At 38.5% G+C, this 21,654-nt stretch overlaps 1 protein-coding gene across 1 annotated transcript; it reads left to right on the top strand.

Annotated features, from left to right (window-relative positions):
- The first annotated feature begins 64 nt into the window (after positions 1-64).
- Positions 65-21,401, top strand: LOC129551931 (uncharacterized). The gene is made up of 3 exons (XM_088831694.1): positions 65-321; positions 377-1,012; positions 21,253-21,401. Exons 1-3 carry the CDS (start codon positions 65-67, stop codon positions 21,266-21,268), a joined length of 909 nt encoding a protein of 302 aa, XP_088687820.1. The 3' UTR covers positions 21,269-21,401.
- The last annotated feature ends 253 nt before the right edge of the window (positions 21,402-21,654 follow it).

Here is a 21,654-nt window from a genome sequence, read left to right as displayed (position 1 = left end):
GCTCGCACGCTCGCGCGCGCACGAGTTGTACTGTACTGGCAGCAGGGGAGGAGGCTTAGCGCGGATGAGGAGGGAGCGGACTAGAGCGGGGAGGAGGGGCGCGCGCGCGCCGGGTGGGGAGCCGCTCACTGCTGTCTCCGCTCCCCCGCACCCCCCTCCGCAGCTTGACCCGGTAGTGAAGGCTGAGAGAGAGGCAGGCCGGGTCCGCCTGGCAGCCTACGAGAGGAGGCGGGAGCGGGAAAGGAGGGGAGCCGAGGCCCGGCGTGGGGAGGCCGGCAGGAAGGGCTGCGAGCCCAGCGCGGACCTTTCTTCAGCCTCCCGGCGGCCGAACGCAGCGCTAGGCTGCGGCGCTGTGAGGATGCCCTGCCTGACTCAGTGCCGGACGCTGTGGCTGGTGGCGCCGCGAGCCTCCGGGCGTCGGATCCCGGCGTGAGAAAGGGCAGAGCTGTGGGACCCGCCCGGCGTGCCCTCGCCCAGGAGAAGGCCTGGGCGCTGCGAGCCAGGTGGAGGCGTCGGAGTTCACTATAGACAGGCTTCGTCTCCCACGTTTCAGTCAGACCCGTCTCCTAGTTCTCAGAATTCCTCAGAGGAGAGTAAAGTTAGATCTGCAGACTGGTTTTCCTGTCAGCGCCCGTATCTCGGGTGCAGAAGGGAACTTAGCTGAGGGCTGCCTGGTGAAAGGCGTTGCAGGCACCGCGGGGCAGGGGCTTCCCTTTTCCCAGTTGGAAGAAGCGGGAAGCAGTGGGGTGGGGGCCGCCGCGGTGAGCAGCTCGGAGAGCTGGGCCGTTTCACGCGGGATCTGCGGCGAGACCGCGGGGCGCGCCCTCGTCGCGCGCGCCCTCAGAGCCGGGCTAGGACGAGGGGAAACCCTAAGCTGCCCTGAGGAGACCACCTCCTGCCACACTGAAGGAGAAGGTTCGGAGGGCGACCAGAGCGGCAGAACCGGGGCTGAAACTCAGCTCGCTGGTCCGCCACCAGGCTTCTTTACCTTCAGCAAGTTTGCAGCCGGGAGGTGAGGTGACGTCCGGGGCGCCAGGATGCAGGAGGGCCGCTGATTTTTACTCAAAGGCTAGTTTTGTGTGAGATGTTAGGAGTGAGTTTTAAAATTCCTGTAACTGGTAAATGAGTTCCATTTGCTTTACTTTCAAATGATACTTAAAAAAAAAAGTTGCACACCCACTCGTCTCTTTAAAGCAAAGCATGAAAAGCATTGAGCGGATAGGATTCTAGCTGTCTGAGAAGACAGCGTGGGAGGCAAGCGGAACAGTTAAAAATGCTTAGTCGACCCAAACAGAAAGACGAGGTTTGAATTCAGGCTCTGCTTCTTAGCGAGAGTGTCATCTTGAGTAAATTGTTGACCTTTCTGTGCTTTAGTTTCCTTATTTGTTAAATAGGATTGAAAGTATTAATGTAACAGAACTGTGATAAAGATGAAACCAGGCAATGTATGCAAAGTGCTTGCCTGGCATAGATGAGTAGGCACTCAAAATGATAATTTCCTCCTTTTTGCTTCTCTAGTATAACTCATTGTTTGGGGATATGGGGGATCAAAAGCAGTCAGAACCGAAGAAATCTTTAAAGAGATGATTTAACCATGTCTTTTTTTTTTTTTCCGCTTGAGAAAATGAGCCCTGGATAAATTGGGTTTGATTGATGATTATTCAGTGAGCCAGGGACAGTGCCAGGACAGTGCTCACAATGTCCAGGTGTGAGGAAAGCATTTTGTACCAGTCTCACCCAACAAAGTTGGGTTTTAGCGTTATTAGACCCAATCCTAAATGGAAATTGATAATGAAAACAGAATACAGGATGAATTTTTTAAACACAAACATTATATGTGTAGGTATTACCCATGCAGATTAGCTTGTAAATGGTCCATTTACTAACGAACATGTATGGCTAATACTAACACTTATAAAGTTCTTCTTTTGTCACTTATTTTTAACATTTTTCAGGAGTTGTTCTATAGGCTTTACATATATTAATTTATTTCTCCTGGCATCTTAATAAAGTGTGTACTATTATTATCCCCTTTTATAGATGTGGAAACTGAGGCACACAGAGATTAATTTTTGCAAGGCTGCAAACTTAGTCAGTGGTGAAGCTTATATTCAGACTCAAGTGTTTTGACTTAAGACATGGTCTCAGTCACTGCGTTGTACGCTCTTCCTGTGCAGTTATTATATATCATACCAGTAGTCAGTACATAATGTCCCAGAGGTTGGGTCTGCATTTTATTGTAGAGGCATTTAGGGAAAAAGAAAACAAATGGAGCAGGAATTTGATATAAAAACATTTTACTATTGAGGACCCAAGAGAGTCACTGAGGTGCGTGCCAGCTAATTTAGTGTTTCACAGCTCCTAATTCATCTTCTTTGCCCTGAACTGTGATATTAGAGCTGTAACCTGTAAACATTTCTTTGTTTTCAGTTGGTTCAGTGTTAGCACTTGTCAATAGAAGGTGCTGGAGGAACACTGCTTATAAAAGGGTCTCTTTTCTTGTTCCCAGTGCTTTTCTTCTTGCTCCTGTGAGTGGCTTTCTGTCTAGTGGTGTCCTAAAAACCAGTATTGCACACCCTCCAGTAATTTGGGCCCAATCCCCAGTGTGTGGCTTCCTAGCAAGCCTCAACAGCCACACAGTTGATGGCCTCCTAGGACGTTTCACTGGTCCCCTAGCTGGTTTTCTCACCAGCCCAGTTTGTGACACCTCAGCCGATTTCTTGAATATCAAATATACCACAGGCACATTATCTCTGATGAGGACTATCTCTCAAGCTTTGTAGGATAGAGAGAAAAGATGGGGATGCTTCTTCTAAGTGATTCATCCATGAGTACTCTCCCACAACTCTGGAGGTAGTGGCTGCTCCCTTAATCCACTATTCCTTTATTCTTTAGTGATAGCTTCTCTCTTAAAAGAAGAATTAGTAGTTAATAATTCTTTATATTAAATTTTCCATATTCTAATTTTGGTGTGATTTCTGTCTCCTGACTGGACCTTGACAAGGTGTAAAATCATGTAGACCTCTGAGGAATGCACTTTCTTGAAAATTAGAAGTTGGGTTCTTGCTATTAGCTGTGTAATCTTAACTACACTTACCTGTCAGAGCATGTTCCCTCATTTGTAAAAAGGGGGTGGAAATATGTGACAGAGTTGCATGAGCATCATGTAAAATTGGATGCTCTTTCAGTTCAGTTCAGCTCAGTCGTGTCCGACTCTTTGTGACCCCATGAATCACAGCACGCCAGGCCTCCCTGTCCATCACCAACTCCCGGAGTTCACTCAGACTCATGTCCATCAAGTCAGTGATGCCATCCAGCCATCTCATTCTCTGTCATTCTCTTCTCCTGCCCCCAATCCCTCCCAGCATCAGAGTCTTTTCCAGTGAGTCAACTCTTCGCATGAGGTGGCCAAAGTATTGGAGTTTCAGCTTTAGCATCAGTCCTTCCAATGAACACCCAGGACTGATCTCCTTTAGAATGGACTGGTTGGATCTCCTTGCAGTCCAAGGGACTCTCAAGATGCTCTTTAAATGCACTTAAATATGAATGTACTTTAAAACTGTAACATAATATCACAATTAAAGGTTTTAGTTCTCAGTATAGAAACAGAATAGCAAAGAAAGAGATATTTTAAGAAAAAAAAATTTTAAATTACATGCATTCTGGGAGATTGTTACATTGTTTCCTGGTTATGGACAGGACAGCATTTCTAGTAAGGTTTATTATCATTAAATAAATATATTGTTTGTTGATTGGTTTGCTTTGCCTAGCTTTTCAGAGATGAAAGCAAGCAGCTGAGTCTTTAAGTTGCTCAGGTTTTCATGTCTCTGAAAAATATGAGTGAAATTATGACCATTTTGAAATGTTAGATTCAGACTAATTTGGTTACTTTCTGTTCTGATATCCTTCAGATTTGCTTTATTTCTCCTTTGTCTCCTTTACCCTTTCTGGGATGAATGCCTCTGTCAAGAAATTATTCGTTGCTGAGCACTCTATGTACAGAACATGGCATTAGATGCTTCATGCTATTCCAAAAGAAAAAATAGTTTAGGAATCTTAAAAGTTAAAGAAAGAAAAGCATGAGTGTTTTCAAACCTTAAAATAGTTCTATGAGATGGATGCTTGCAACAGACCTAGTCGAGTTTCATCCTAATTCTTTAGATTCTCTTTGATTGGATCTTCCTTACCCCCAAATTCTGTGTTCTTTTACTTCTCAGAGTCAACCCCTGAGACTTCCTTTGTAAGACTTCCCCAAAGCTGCTAGACTCATTTTGCCTTCAGGCACAGAGAGCCAGAGAGAACCACTTGGGAGTTCACTTCCCTCCTACAACCCCGCTTGCCAAGGTCTTTCTTACACAGTATAAAAGCCTCTAGTAATAAGAAAATCTGAAGTGTAATTTACACCCCACCGCTCCCCTGCAGGATCATGCTGATGCTAGAATTTTGCCTGAAATCTCTTCCCTATCTTGCTTCGTCTCTGATTTATTTGTTTTTCCTGGAAGTGTTTTCTTAATGAAACACTTGCCAACAATCCTCGCCTCAGAGTGTATTTCCGGCAATCCTGGCCTAAGATTGCTACTCCTTTTTTAAGATGGGGAAACTGAGTCTCCAGTATTTTAAATTGCCAAAAGTCTCACTACCAATAAGGGGTGAATTTGTGAACGATCCATGTCTGTGTAACTCTAAAACTCCTACTTCCAATGCTGTATTACATTTAAAGTCCCTAATACTGAGTATTTTTAAATTTGTCTGAACAGAGGTGGACACAAAGTTCAGCAATTGATTGATCAATAGACATAAAAATTATATTTATGTATTAAGAGATCTTTAAGTGTATGAGAAAAAAAGATAAAGAATCATTGACAGTAAGACCTAAGTATGGTTTATCTCACTTAGGAAAACCTTTACAGAGGGTGAAACCTTTATACAGCTCTGCCTGACCAGAGCTCTGACGAAGATATGACTACATCTTAGAAGAAACTGTAAATGTTCAATGTCCTTTTCAGTCAGGGGCTTTCTTCATGCCATGGCTGAGTTGGGTACTTGTATTTTTCCTGTTGGTTCTGTAACAAATTTCCATAGAATTGGTGGATTCAAAACAATACAGATTTATTATCTATAAATGTGGAGGCCAGAAGTCCAAAATGGTTCTCATGGGGCTAAAATTAAGATGTTGGAGGGGCTGTTTCCTCTGGATCTCTAGAGAATATTATTCCTTGCGTTTTCCCACTCCTTCAGGGTGTCTGACCTCCTTGGTATGTGGCCCCCTTCCTCTAACTTCAGTGCCAACAACAACCTGTTAAGGCCTACTTATATCCCATCACTATGACATTGACTCTTCTGCTTACTGACTCTTCTTCTATTGGATTGTCCAAAAAGTTCATTCAAGTTTTTCCATAACATCATCTAGAAAAACCTAAAGGAACTTTTTGGCCAATCGAATACATTTCAGCACTCTTTTGATTATACCAGGTACCCAGGAAACCCAGGATAATCTCCCTAGTTTGAAGTCAGCTGATTATAAGCCTTACTTCATCTGTAAACCTCCTCTCCCTTTGCCATATAATGTAACATATTCACAGGTTTTAGGGAGCAGAACCTAGATATCTTTTGGGGGGGCCATCATTCTGTCTACTGCAGTAGTATACCACATATTCATATCCTCACTGTTTCTAACTTAGTTCAGGTATCAACATAACTATCCTGTATTATAGTGATTAGTTTCCCTCTCCCTGCCTTTACCTTGAAAACCTCTGATTGCATTAGCTGAGAGAATTTTCTGAAACTTTTCCTTTTTCCTCTGTTTAAAATTCACTAATGCTGCCCATTAAATACACAGTCAAGTACAAACTCATTTCAGCTTGTTTCTCCTCTGCTCCTTCCTAACTCTGCAATCACATCTTGCCATATCCTTCTGGAATTGGAACCCAGGACACCCAGCTAATTTGGATCCTCCAAAACAAACACCAACAAAAGAAAGCCCTATATAGCATCTGTTCTAGGTTCCTTGAAATATCATTAAAAACAGACATTTTAAAGTAGAATTTCAGTAATATTTTTATCAGGGCAGTGAGGTACATTGCCTTGTGTCAGTCCTCCACAGTATTTGGGGCCAGAGGCAGCTGACCCAGGTGTCCTACTAAAGGGTCAGGTCTAGGTCTCCCCTTCCCCTTACAACCCTTTGTTTCATCCATCCTGAATTTCTCAGTTTCCTTGACTCCTATGCTGTTTCCTGATACTTTGCCTGAGATATAACCCCCTCTCTCTATTTACGGGGATTGTACTTGCTCACCCTCTAAGACATACCTCTAAAGCCCTTTTCTCTCAGAAGCCTTTTCTGACTTCTTTTTTTCCTTCTAACACAACTCAAACTCTTCTTTATGCTTCATCTTACCCTTTGTGGAAACATAACTTCTAATTCACTTGTTTTCAAGTCTCTCATCCACAGCAAGAATAGGTGGACTTTTATTTTTAGTTCGTCTTTCCACTCATTTTGTATATTCTCTGACACAATGTAAATAAATGTTCAGTAGAATTCCAGATGATGATGGATACGTCCAAAGTGATAGTGTATAAAATTTCATTATCTAACCACTGCCATAATGTGAATTTTAATGTTTAGTGTTAAACAATTACCTCTTTACGTTCATAGTAACATCTTAAGAAAATGGAATGTGAAAGAGTATATACTGATGAAGAAATGACAGAATATACTTATCCTTGAGGCTGAGGTTAAGAAAAAAAGCCAGATTCTTCAAGAGCTTGGGACAGGATCTGAAAAGTAATAGTGGTGGTGATGGTGGTGGTGGAGGATAAGCTTGACCTCTTGACCTGCTACATAGTTTGTCCATAGCCATTCCTATTATTAAATCTTTTTTCACTCCCTGTTACAATATTCATACAAAAATAGAAGTCCATATTTATAAGGAAGATTTATTTGGCATAGTGCAGAGCTTCTTAGGCTTTTCTATCAGAATAACACAATAATGATATACTCACCCATCCACAACCAAAAGTAATCTTATTTGAAGTCTCCAGTTTTCATTTAAAAGTCCTGTGAATCTTAGAGTATACTCTGTGGTAGGATCATATTTATACCTATGTGAAATATGACTTTTCCCTCAAACTTTGCCTAAATGATGTTTCAGGAGGATTTACCATGTTTTCTGGTAGTTTCTGGGCCCAGTCCAGTGACTCCATACATTTGCACAGCTTATATTCAGTGACGGGAATATAGGCCAACTCCCAGAGAGAGTTTGGTCTATTACAGATAGATGTCAGTGGGGATAATTTGAAACCTTGAATCTTTGGCTTAACTTAGCAGAGTGCAAAACATGAGAAGAGGAAAACACTGAACTCAGATTTGTAATATTTTTTACTAAGCAGAGAGAAAAGGAATGATCATTGAAGAATACTGTGTTCTAAGGTGAGGATCTAATGTTGAGAAATCAGACCTCAGGAAGTTAGTGAGGGGAAGGTTTAGGGCCCTAGACTTCTCCAAATATGCATGGGACTGCTTATTTTTTATTTGCTATCTTGTCAAACGGAGAAGGCAATGGCAGGCCACTCCAGTACTATTGCCTAGAAAATCCCATGGATGGAGGAGCCTGGTAGGCTGCAGTCCGTGGGGTCGCTAAGGGTCGGACACGACTGAGCGACTTCACTTTCACTTTTCACTTTCCACTTTCACACATTGGAGAAGGAAATGGCAACCCACTCCAGTGTTCTTGCCTGGAGAATCCCAGGGACGGGGGAGCCTGGTGGGCTTCCGTCTATGGGGTCACACAGAGTCGGACACGACTGAAGTGACTTAGCAGCATCTTGTCAAATCACATTATAGTGCTAATTCTCTCTACCTTAAAACCTCAAATATTTTGACGACTGTAACATTTAGATTTCCATCAATTTTTCATAGACGGGCAGAATTGTTTCATTTTAGTCTAGAATTAATGCCATTGGTTATGCTTATGCTTATACGTTTCATAGAACCATCTTACTGTTTTTAATTTTGGTCTTAGTACTGGGAGTATATGGTCCAACATACATTAGTACTGGGAGCAAATATATGGTCCAACATCTCCGGATCTCAGGAAATTAATTTCAGTCAGGACTATCAACCAGGCATCTGGCCCTGTGTGAAAGACCTGGGGACAGGCAAAATTTGACTACTTAAATATATGAGAGTATTAGGTCATTTTAGCTGCTAGAAAGTTCTAAATGAAATGACTTTGGTCTTTGTAAAGCACCTCTTTATGTGAAATTCATGGACCATGCAGATTATACAAAGTGAGGAAAGAGAACTGCAAGATTGTTTAAATCATTGCTCCATCTTAACTGCAAAGTTCACAATGCATGGGGTGAAATTTGACCAGCTCAAGAAAAGAAAGCATGAAAATAATTTGTTCTGTGACTTTAAAGTCATTGCAGTATTTTATGTACATAATAATGTAAGAACTTTGGATGCTTTTGTTACCTTATTTAACATATGCACAATATATGACAGAATAATACTGGATTTAGAAATATATTCCTTCCTATGCGGTGTTATGCAAGCATACTTCTTGAATGTCAATATCTGAATTTATTTTTCTTTTTTATTGTTTTACTTTTTACTTACATGGTGCCTGCCAATCTTTTATCATCAATTTATATTCTACTAAGCTCAAAAAGATATTCTTATATCTTTTATACTTTCAGGCCTTCCTTACTAGATTTTTTTAAATGCTTCAAAAATTAAGGTACTTGGATTTCATGCCATCAAGTAGTTATATCTGTATGCCCTCCTTTTTTAAGTGAGCAGTTCCATCGCTGCCACTTTCTACTTTATGATTATAAATCTTTTAACACCATCTTACCATTTTTTTGATGCACTCTATCCTTATAGAAAACACTTATTTATAAAATACTATTTATCTCTTACATTTTTAAGTGTTTCTGTTTTTCCCATTATTATTCTTCCTGTTTTCCAAACACACATCTTTTTCTCTATGTATCTCCTTAGTATATGCCTTTACTTTCTGATCAATTCCCATCATAAATTTTAAAAAATTTAAAATGTGCTGCATGCATTTTTAACAGATGTCTACTGCCCATGGGCTTTCCAGGTAGCACTAGTGGCAAAGAACCTGCTGCCATTGCAGGAGATACCTGAGACAAGCGTTCAATCCTTGGGGTTGAGAAAGATCCCCAGAGGCAGGCATGGCAGTCCACTCCAGTGTTCTTGCCTGGAGAATCCCCTGGACAGAGGAGCAGGCAACGGTTCATAGGGTCACAAAGAGTTGGATATGACTGAAGCAACTTAGTGTGCATGCACTACTACCCATATTCTAAGCCTCTCTATTACTTTTTTTTTATCATTTTGTTATTGATATAGAGTGACAATAGTTTCCATTTCAATGAAGTAATAAAAGCAAAAAAGGCACATGGGCTTAATTTTTGTTGGTAGTGGAAAATCTTGTAGGTATAAAGAAAGTTATGGAAATAAAGTGAACATATTATATCTTAAAATAATAAGGAACAGTCAAATGTATTTTCTAGGCTTTGGAAGAACATACTTCAAAAATTCAAAGAGAGCTGGATCATGCTTTCTCAGTCAGATTATTGAGAAGCTAAAATGCTGATGAACATTTGGGGGCAATGTAAATGTAATTATAATCATACCAATTTTAATAATTTTGCAAACCTTTCCAGACAGTATTCTGTATGGTGTGGTTTGCTTTTAACCATACTGAGTGTCCAAAATGTCTTTCAGAATATGATGAATACTTGTGATCTTATCCCACCCTTCTCCCCCATCACATGTACATATATATTCCATATATGTACTTATCATTTCATCTAATCTATAGATTCATTGATGCCCAACCATTTACTTGGTTAGGGGGTTCTTTAAAAGTCCAGTTTAAATAAACCTCTTATATAAAGTTTTTATTTATTTATATATAATTATCTAAAAGTAATCTTATGTACTGAACTCCTATGAAATGCTACCTGATCCTTTTCATCACATTTCTTTCTCTTGTATTATAAAATTCTAAGCATATCTTAGTCTGTAACTTATAGTCTGTAACTTGAGAACATGGCATGTTCATATTCCTCACAGTCATTGGAGTGAAGGAAAATACATTATAGGAAAAAAGGAGATACCTAACTACAATATGACTATGAAAATATCTATTAATCACAGAGTCAACTGACGCTAGTAAAGTTAGCCTAGAATTTAAGAATGTATTTTTTTTTTGCTTAAAATTAAAAATTTTTTTTTATTGGAGGCTAATTACTTTACAATATTATATTGGTTGGTTTTGCCATACATTGACATGAATCCACCCCAGGTGTGCCTGTGTTCCCCATCTTGAACCCCCCTCCCACCTCCCTCTTCCCTTTATCCTCCCTCTGGGTCATCCCTGTGCACCAGCTCCAAGCATCCTGTATCATGCGTCGAACCTGGACTGGTGATTCGTTTCACATATGATAATATACATGTTTCAGTGCCATTCTCCCAAATCATCCCACCCTCACCCTCTCCCACAGAGTCCCAAAGACTGTTCTATACATCTGTGGCTCTTTTCCTGTCTCGTATACAGGGTTATCATTACCATCTTTCTAAATTCCATATATATGCGTTAGTATACTGTATCGATGTTTTTCTTTCTGGCTTACTTCACTCTGTATAATAGGCTCCAGTTTCATCCACCTCATTAGAACTGACTCAAATGCATTCTTTTTAATGGCTGAGTAATACTCCATTGTGTATATGTACCAGAGCTTTCTTATCCATTCATCTGCAGATGGACATCTAGGTTGCTTCCATGTCCTAGCTATTATAAACAGTGCTGCAATGAACATTGGAGTTTGTATTTTAAAAATCAAGGCAACAAGATGTTTACCATCTGGGAAGATGTTAAAAGTTTTGAGACAATTGTCTCCCATTTTCTCTCTCAAAGAGAATACTTTTTAAATGTGAAACAAAGAGTAAGTTTCATTAAGAGAAAATTGTAGTTTAAGATGGATCATAGGATAATTGGAAATCATTTATTTGCTTTAGAGTATTTTAATCTTCCAACTTCTTTCAGTTAGGTCCTAGGGCAATAAAAGAATCAAGAGATATAGCAGGCTGTTTTCTGCAATCTCTGAAGAAAAGTGGACATTCTGGGAATTAATGAAAGATGGGTGAAAAGTAAAGCTATCATGATTTTTAAAAAAAGAAATGATCAACTCCACAAACTATAGAACACGTACATTAGGAGGTCAAGAGAAAGATGTGAAAAATGAAGCTAGCATAGATTGATGAAGAGCAAGTCAAATCAAATAAGGTACATTTTTCTTTATAAAGCATGACTTTTTACTCTAGATTCATATTAGCTTAATCATTAAGCACTAATGCCATTGCTACTTTTCATAGATCAGCAATGAATACTCAAAGATCAGGCTTCCATCATTCTGTTTAATATCTTCAAGTAGTGCTTCAGTTTGCAAATGCTGTTTTAACACATTCTCCATATCTGACTTGATCAGGACTATATATAATTGGCCCTCTCATGAGCACTCTTACTACGTTATATACTCTTCTGATCAACTCCTTCCGTTGTTGCTTCATATTAATTTTTTAGGATCACTCCAGATCCTTTTTCCTGATCCTTTTTCAAAATATCTTTTAAATCATTTCTTGAATAATTCACTGACCCTAAGGTGTTCAACACTTGAGGACCCACTACCACAATTGTATACTGTAAATTTACAATGCAAATTTAATATGTTTAAATTGCAGTACACAGTATAAATAAAAATGACATCTGAATAAAATATAGGATAGCATTCAAAATTTTACATAAATGTGTGATAAATTTTAGCCCATGTTACTTAAGGACAACTATTAATATTTTATATCCAGTTAATATTGGTTGTAATATTGGTCAGTTACGAATTATATATGGTCTATATTTAAATGGTTTTCATTCTGTCTGCCCTCTGATGGATAAGGATGAGAGGCTTATGGAAGCTTCCTGATAGGAGGGACTGGCTGTGGGGAAAACTGGGTCTTGCTTTGTGGACAAGGCCATGCTCAGTAAATCTTTAATCCAGTTTTCCGCTGAAGGGTGGGGCCTAAGGCCAAACTATGGTAGGGGTAATGGCAGTAATGGTGACCTCCTTCACAAGGACTTAAGCCAGCATGCTGCCACCACTTCCAAGATTGTTGTAGTCAGTGCCCCTGACCCCACAGCAGGCCACTGTCGACCTGCACTCCTGCTGGAGACTCCTGGACACTCACAGGCAAATCCTTTCTCCTGGGTCCTGGGGTGCACAAGGTTTTGTTTGTTCTCTTCAAGAATCTGTTTTCCCAGTCCTGTGGAAGTTCTATAATCAAATCCCACTAGCCTCCAAAGTAAAATTCCCTGGAGGTTCTCAGTCCCTTTGCCAGATCCACAGGTTGGGAAATCTGTAGCAGGCTTTTGCAATAGTGCGAGAATTTCTTTGATATAATTTTCCTCCAGTTTGTGGGTCTTCTGCTCAGCAGCTCTACAGTGGAGCTAATGGCGACCTCCTCCAAGAGGACTTGTGCCACACTCCGCGCCTCCCAGGTCGTTGCAGCCAGAACCCCTGTTCCCGTGGCAGGCCACTGCTGACCCATGCCTCCAAAGGAGACATTCAAACACTCAAAGGAGGTCTCACTCAATCTCTTGTTGAGACTTTCCCTGGGTTCTGGTGCACACGAGGTTTTGTTTGCACCCTCCAAGCATCTCTGGTGGGTATGAGATTTGATTTTAAACAGGATTGCACCCCTCCTTCCATCTTGTTGGGGCTTCTCCTTTGCCCTTCGACGTGGGGTATCTTTCTTTGGTGGGAGCCAATATTCTATTGGTTGTTCAGCGGCTAATTGCGATTTTGGTTTATTCGCAGAAGATGAGCACATGTCCTTCTACTCTGCCATCTAGTTTTGAGTCTTAATTAAATAATTTGCGTGCATTACAATCTTACAGCATAGTGACTGCCACTTTAATAAAATTACAAAATTTTGAGAACATATTTTTAATGCAGTGCAGTTATGCTTTCTACTTTAGGCTATATTTAAATTTTTCTATTTTCCACTATATGGAAATAAAGGAGCTATTGCCTTCATTTAGTAACAATATGTGTTTTGGAGTTTTTCTAAATCACAGTTGAAGAAGTAAGGGGTCCTATGCACTTGGTCTGTTTGATTATGAGTCTGCAGTAGTTCAAGGATTCATTCAAATATTTTACAGACCACAAGAACAAACATACTACATTTTTTCTGTTTAAGCTCCCAAAGTACTCTAAAGGATGTCAGTTTATGTATAAACATTCCCTAAAGCTCCCAATTGAGCAGGAGGCAAATTTAAAAAAATCTAAGTTTTTCCAGTACTAATGGAGATTTACTTCCTAACCATTTTCTCTGGTGACAAAAGTAAGTCTCCTTGAGGATAGGACATTTGCATATGAGGTATGATATAAAGGGCTAGAAACATTTTTTCTGCTCTCTCCAAAATGCTTCACTATGTTTTTGTCATTTTGCCTGATAATTTTGCATTACTGATTTATCCTTTTGAGATAATAAAATGCATATATCTCTGAAAAGGTTTCTTATGTTTTAGTCATACTCATTTGGCTACTAGTATACAAAATATACTCACTACAGAATAAAGGGAAGATTACTAACTCACAAATCCCTAGAGTCTGTACTACACCAAACGTTGCTTAGCAATTTCTACAATTTTCTCAGTCTAATTTACAAGAATAAAGAGAAATGAAGGGGATATGAATATGTTACATAAAGTTCCGTTCTGTTCCGTTCCGTTGCCCAGTCATGTCCGACTCTTTGCGACCCTGTGGACTGTAGCCTACCAGGCTTCTCCGTCCATGGGATTCTCCAGGCAAGAATACTGGAGTGGGTTACCATTTCCTTCTCCAGGGGATCTTCCCTACCCAGGGATCGAACCCAGGTCTCCCGCACTGGAGGCAGACGCTTTAACCTCTGAGTCACCAGGGAAGCCCACATCAAGTTATAAACTTTATATTTAATCTGTTTCTATTCTCTATTGACTTAAAAACAATGGAAAAAGAAGACTAATAAGTGAGTATGGTAGGATGGCACTAATTCAGTTCAGTTTGTGGTATTGACAGGTGATTTTTAAGTCAAGAGTTGAATGAACATACAGTTGTGTAAAAATCTGGGGGAAGGATTTTTCAGACAGGGTAAAAAGGTACCTAGGTACTGAGTTGGCAAGGGACTGGACAGGTGATAGACTAAGTAATTTCTGCTGTCATTATTTTATACATTCCATTATGCTACCACTTAGGTTAGTCTCTAAGGCCTTTCACAAGTTGGATATTGCTTCGGATTTAATTCTTCCCTCACCTCTTCTCACCATGTTCCAGGCTAGTCTATTCCTCTGTTACTTTAATAGCTGTTTCTTTTAATAGCTTCTCATTCATTTGTTATTGCCTAATAACTGGTTGACTCACTGGAAAAGACTCTGATGCTGGGAAGGATTGGGGGCGGGAGGAGACAGGGACGGCAGAGAATGAGATGGATGGATGACATCACCAACTCGATGGACATGAGTTTGAGTGAACTCCGGGAGCTGGTGATGGACAGGGAGGCCTGGCGTGCTGTGATTCATGGAGTCACAAAGAGTCGGACACGACTGAGTGACTGAACTGAACTGAACTGAATAAACTGGTAGCTCATCTCTTAAAAGTTACTGCAAGCATTCCCTCTTTGAGGAAGCCTCTAACTCTCCTGCCCACTATGCCAAGAATTGCTCAGTTTTCGTGCTACCATTAACTGATGCACTTGAGTCACTGCTTTGCAATTAACTAATGTATGTATCTCCTTTTATCATTAGTAAGTTTCTTTATGATAGAGACATTTTTCATTCCTTGGGACCTATGATCCATCATAGTAGTAGTACTACATAGCACATAGTACTAGTAGTATATAGTCAGTTCAGTTCAGTTCAGTTCAGTCGCTCAGTCGTGTCCGACTCTCTGCGACCCCATGAATCACAGCACGCCAGGCCTCCCTGTCCATCACCAACTCCCGGAGTACACTCAAACTCATGTCCACAGAGTCGGTGATGCCATCCAGCCATCTCATTCTCCGTCGTCCCCTTCTCCTCCCGCCCCCAACCTTTCCCAGCATCAGAGTCTTTTCCAGTGAGTCAACTCGTCTCATGAGGTGGCCAAAGTATTGGAGTTTCAGCTTTAGCATCAGTCCCTCCAATGAACATCCAGGATTGATCTCCTTTAGAATGGACTGGTTGGATCTCGTAGATTATACAAATTATTGTTCAGTGAGTTAAAGAATGGAATATCTTTTTGCTGTTGTGATTTAACTAACATTTACCTTCAGAACAGTTTCTATTACCTATTTATTTTAGTTAATAACCATAAACTAGTCTACACTATAGCCATATTCTATAACCGCTAGAATGTTTATCATTATGTCATTTCAAAATAGTAAAATGTTAAATGTTAACCTTCATATTTAATGCAAACTACGCTCATGGAAATATTGTGAAAAGATTGAGTAATTTCTGACACATTTTCAATTTTTCCATTTAGCAAACTTTAGTAGATTTTCAGCCTTTTAAATATGTTTGCATTAAGAACCAGGTACTCCTTAATGAAAATCATGATTTAATAGTATATTTTATGTAGTCTGTTCCTCTTTTGAAATTAGGGTGATAGAGTTATGTTTGAGACACTCAGTACATTTTGTTTACAAGAACTCACTGTTCTTAATTTGTAAAGTCAGGACTTTTTCAATTCTTTACTCTTTGGAAGGAAAGTTATGACCAACCTGGATGGCATATTAAAAAGCAGAGACATTACTTTGCCAACAAAGGTCCATCGAGTCAAGGCTATGATTTTTCCAGTGGTCATGGATGTGAGAGTTGAACTGTGAAGAAAGCTGATTGCCGAAGAATTGATCCTTTTGAACTGTGGTGCTGGAGAAGACTCTTGAGAGTCCCTTGGACTGCAAGGAGATCCAACCAGTCCATTCTAAAGGAGATCATTCCTGGGCATTCACTGGAAGGACTGATGCTAAAGCTGAAACTCCAATACTTTGGCCACCTCATGCAAAGAGTTGACTCACTGGAAAAGACTCTGATGCTGGGAGGGATTAGGGGCAGGAGGAGAAGGGTACGACAGAGAATGAGATGGCTGGATGGCATCACCGACTCGATGGAGGTGAGTTTGAGTGAACTCCAGGAGTTGGTGATAGACAGGGAGGCCTGGCGTGCTGTGATTCATGGGGTTGCAAGGAGTCGGACATGACTGAGTGACTGAACTGACTGACTGACTGACTGACTGAAGAGGCTGGTAGAAGTGGAATGGCTGGATGAGGAGCTGCTATGGGGAAATTATGAGATGTAATAAGAGACAGAAGGAGGATACAGACCTTTGTCAGGGAACAATTACTTTAAGAGATGACATACTTTAGGGTCATCCTACTTTAAGAGATGACACAGAAATGGCATTAAAATAACCATGCAGAAGTACATATTTGGAACTTTTCCCAAAAAGTTTCCAATATATTGTTACTTGCCCATTGTCTTAAGGAAATAGTGTCTAAGTAGTTGGCATTTGTTCTATGCTTTATGCATAATCATCAAGAGATTTTTCACCTGAGATTCTTCTTGAAGTTGTTGTACCGTTGCCTGATACACATTTACTGAATGAACTAAGCTAATGAATAGAAGTAAGCCTTTAATATCAGTGCCTTTATTTAATTGTTCTTAAAGTTTGTGTCAATATAAACTCTTAGATTCTTATTTAATCTAATGGATTAGAAGACTAATAGCTCAAATACTTTCAGATATGACTATTGGAGTTCCTTTAAGATGGAGCTCTTATCCTTTTGATGTGTCTCCCAGATAATTTGAATGTTTCCCTGTTTCCTAATATAACAAAGTGTTCCAAACTTATCTTGTCTTCTTCCTCAGCTCAGAAATCTGCCTTTTCCCACAATTAACTCTGGTATGTTTTTAGTGGAAAGTGATATTTAGAAACCAAGATATGAGACTTGTCTTATTTATTGCTTCTAGTAGAGCATTCCTTCTAAGTTTTTTCAGTAGAGAGACCTAGGAATTGTATATAGAAATATTTCAAATATATTTATGTTAAATAAACAAGAAAAGATAACTCAAATTATCATCTTATTATGAACAAAATAGTAACATTTTTGAAGGGAAAGTATTTGTAATCTATGTAGAATGGGCTTCATTGTTGTTCAGTCGCTCAATCATGTCCAACTCTTTGTGTATGCTGCATTGACTGCAGCATACAAAGCTTCCCTTTCCTTCACCATCTCCTGGAGTTTGCTCAGACTCATGTCCATTGAGTCAGTGATGCCATCCAACCATCTCGTACTCTATTGTCCCCTTCTCCTCCTGCTTTCAATCTTTCCCAGCATCTGGGTCTTTTCTACTGAGCCAAAGTATTGGAGCTTCAGGTGGCCAAAGTATTGGAGCTTCAGGTGGCCAAAGTATTGGAGCTTCAGCCTCAGCATCAGTCCCTCCAGTGAATATTCAAGATTGATTTCCTTTAGGATTGACTGGTTTGATCTCTTTGCAATCCAAGGGAATGGGCTTAGAAAGTAGTAATATTGATCTTGAACAAAGTACACCCAAATAGATTTCATTAATAGTGAAACATAACTCATCTTAGAATCCTGGTTGTTGGTGGGAAACATTATCTAGAACTGTGATCTAGATTTTATATGGTATACTCTTGCAGTGTTGTTCTGGATCTGTGGTGGAATAGAAAAATAATATCAGGGACCAAAGCTTGTCCTAATACTACCCAACATGTTTTAACCACATGGAGAAAAGATGTAGAGCATTCGTTACATTAAGAATCTTGTAATGAATGTATATTTATGAGGGGTATAAACAAACAAGGAAGTAGTGGCACTGTCTATATGGAAACAATACTAGTGTCCTCTCTAACTACAGTATAACTACAGTAGCTATAGATGCAGTAATAACCATCCCACTTAGCAATAGCTTGATGATGATTTGGCTACCAAAATGAATAACTAGTTAAAGAAGATGATGTGAAGTTATATGCATCTAAATAATCACAATTTACATTATAAATCATGGACTATGTATCCAGATTCTTATGGAGTTTTCTCCCAGCTTGTCATGGAAGACTTCTCTTTATTAGTCTGTTTCTCCTATTACAGTGAAAACTAGACTTCTCTACTTACTTACTGATTCCAAAGATTCAATTGTTAAAGGTAACAGCTTACCATTACTTATTTATTTGCTTTTCTAGAAAAATTAAGTATAATCTGATAGTTTAAAGTTTGTTTTGTATAGTATAATAAGACAAAGATTCTCATTTTAATAAACACTTGCTAAATATTGCATTATAGTAATTTACTAATGACCTGAAAAATTGTAAAAATATGTGTACATATATGTGTATATGTTCATATAATGCACATGTTATTTTTGACTTCAGAAATCGTAAAAGATAAAATAAATACCTGAAGAAACTACAACGGTAATTTTTTTTAAAAACCGACAACGTTGGAAGACAAAATTAACTAACAATTGTTAAGAAGTTACTGTGTGGTATATACCATATGTTTACCAAACAATGTAATTGCTAGAGCTATTATTATACCTATTTTATAGAGGAAGAAACTTAGACTATCTGGTATATTAACCTTGATCAGCTTCTTGTAACTTATAATTAAATGCATTATAGGAATAAGACTCAAACCCACATATGTTTACTTTCAACCCCATGCTTCACATAAATGAAGTACATCACATAAATCACACTACACCTGGCCAATGACAGTTTTATTAAATTGATTCTTTTTTTGTCTGTAAAAGAAGGATATTTGCCTATCTTAGCCGTCCTCAATGTTTTTAATAATCACTAAGTGAGTTCACCACACATAATCTTTTTTTAATATTCTGTATTCCTGGTTGCAAAAATAACTGTGACTCAGTTATGCTTTGAACTTAATTTCAGTGCTGTTAATTAAAACATATTTGTATACATCTGAAAAATATCAATCATGACAATATCGCAGGGAGCTTGGTTTTGAAAAATAACTTAAAATATAATTGAAAATTAACAAAGGACATAGAGAAGGTTTGAACCAAACATATGTGGCTAAAAGCTGGCCCAGAGTTATCGTAAATGGATTTTATCCAAAAAAGAATGCCAAAAGACCATAGGATCCCAACAGAGAGGGTCTGTGAAAAGATGGCCTGCTGATACGTAAATCACAGTGAAGTGCAGTTGAGAGATGCCTGCTTGAACGGAGAGAGGAATACATGGTCTGAAGAACCCTACAAGAAAATGAAACACCCTGCAAGGGAGAAAAACCAAGAGTCAGCTCTGACACCTGCCAAACCAGAGAGCGATCCATGATGGCAGCTCACCAAAGTACAAGCATACAGGAGTTTTCCTGTGCATGCATATCTCCTCTCTCCACCACCTAAAAATCCGGTTTGGTCAGAAACAGTGCTAATTAGCATTTGAGAAGGGGAAGAAGACAAGTTGGGAAAACAGAGGAGTATCTATCCAAGTTAGACATATACTACAGGGCTGCCTTCTGTTGCATGGCTGATTAGGTGAGTGCGGAAGCTTTAATTTTGAATGAAGTTTGGAATCTTTATTATTATTCTAGCTGTACTTACCAGTCTCTAAGCTGAAAATGATTAAAGTATCAGGTGGATTTTTATTGTTTTTAGTTAAGAGAGCTGTGGCGAACCAACCAAAATTTTATCCAGGGGAGGGAGAAGAATTACGTTATAGAGCATACTTCCAGGCACATTTTGAGAGAAAACAAAATTACTTAATTAACTCATATTTTAAAATTTCTTGTTTGGTTATTCCCCCAATTGTATTTTTATATATTCTTTCTTCCTGTATGCTTTATAGCTTTAACTATAAGCAAATAAGTATAAAGTCTTCATATGCAAGATTATACATGTTTTTCTTTATAATTGGGGAAAATGGTATTTTAATTGAACCTCACATGTCATGTGATATATCTGACACCCTATATCATACTTGGGTGTGACTGTTTATAAAACACAAATCATCCCAAATTAACAGGATCAAGATTAGATTTGAAAAGATATATTCAATAAAATGTGTAAGATGAGACAGAATTAATTCTAATCAGATTCACAGAGGACTTGAAATGAGATGTAAATCTATAATATGTATTACATTATATATGAATTAGTAAGATTTGCATTTAGAAAAATGTACTATGTTCAGTTCTGAGTATCACTTAGAATATTAGGACAGATATCCTATCTTGACTGTCTTCTCCTCCAACCACCACCTAAATGCCACTGAAAAGTCTGTCCATTTTGATTATCAACATTAAAGATACAAAAGAAGAATGCAGCAAATGTAAGATTTACATTTTAGTGGGAGATAAGATATAATTAAGAAACATTTTTGTAAGTGTAGAAAAATGTCCCTTAAGAGGTAGCAATTTTAATACTTTAAAATCAGAATTATCAAATATTGAATTTTAGATATTAAGGCCCCCCCCAAAAATACAAGCAGTTTAAGTGTTCAGCATTTAGCTTAAAAAATCCATTTAGAACTTCACATTCTGCTGTCAGTATGTGGGCATTAAAGTTGTTATATGAAATATATTGGCAATTAACTCAGAAAAATCCTTAGAATTTGGATTTAGATGTTATTATTTAGATTTTAGATATTGTCCATTAGAGTGTGATACTGTTTATAACATGGACCTTGAAGCCACCATTTAAGTAAGGTATATAAAAAAAGAATATTCCAGTATGCAAAAACTATTAATGGCCTATAATGACCTTATTCTCATTAGTATAATGTAGACAGTAAAGTACATAAAACAATATATTATTTCATTAAAACCATCAAATATAGCAAAAGTAAATAGTTATTGAAATTTAATATTATTCTAAAAATTTATGCTGCTTAAAAATACTGTTGTGATTATACAACATTCTGAATTCAATGACTTTTAGACAATGTTAGTTTCCCACTTAAGGGCTATCCTCACTTTCTCCTTACTTTTTTTCAGATTGGCAATGTTCCCAGATGAAATATTCACCTTTTCAGAATCTATTGCATCCAAGGGTGGCAATGTAACAAAAGTGTAGTTGATGAGGTACAAATATCTTTCCGTTAGAGACTTCTGGGGATATTTTTGTTTTTCTAATACGGACATTCTTTTTGTCCCTTTCTCTCCAGTCTACAGCACAGCTGAAGAGGGAGCAGCCACCTTACCTCCATGTTTGGACAAGCATGAAGATAAGAACTTCCCTGTGTGCATGATGGAAAAAAATGATAGAAGTGGCCCAAATTCCCTTCACTAATACTTGTTGATATGTGAGGAAAAATAAAATGCTATTACAAAGTTAAGCTACAGAAATGGGCTTCTTTTTTCATGAAACAGAATACATCACAATTCAGATAATGTCCATTAAAATTAGTAATAATGTCCATTTTACAGCATTAATCTGAGGGACCCAAAGATACATAACACAATTAAATCTCAGGAGAAAATAGGTTTTTTAAAATTCAATGTGATTTTGAAATTGATCTTTCACAATCCTTTAGGTATCAAACTATTAAATACATTTGACCATTCAA

The sequence above is a fragment of the Moschus berezovskii genome, chromosome 3, assembly GCF_049115385.1.
Source record: "Moschus berezovskii isolate FMDL1 chromosome 3, NW_MosBer_1.0, whole genome shotgun sequence".
Lineage (NCBI taxonomy): Eukaryota > Metazoa > Chordata > Mammalia > Artiodactyla > Moschidae > Moschus > Moschus berezovskii.
This window is presented reverse-complemented; position numbering and strand designations above follow the sequence as displayed.

Excerpts from the sequence above, each read along its gene's own strand:
- LOC129551931 (XM_088831694.1), top strand. The coding sequence starts at position 65 with ATGAGGAGGGAGCGGACTAGAGCGGGGAGGAGGGGCGCGCGCGCGCCG. Across the intron at positions 322-376 it reads GACCTTTCTTCAGCCTCCCG|TGCCGGACGCTGTGGCTGGT; the intron begins GCGGCCGAACGC and ends TGCCTGACTCAG.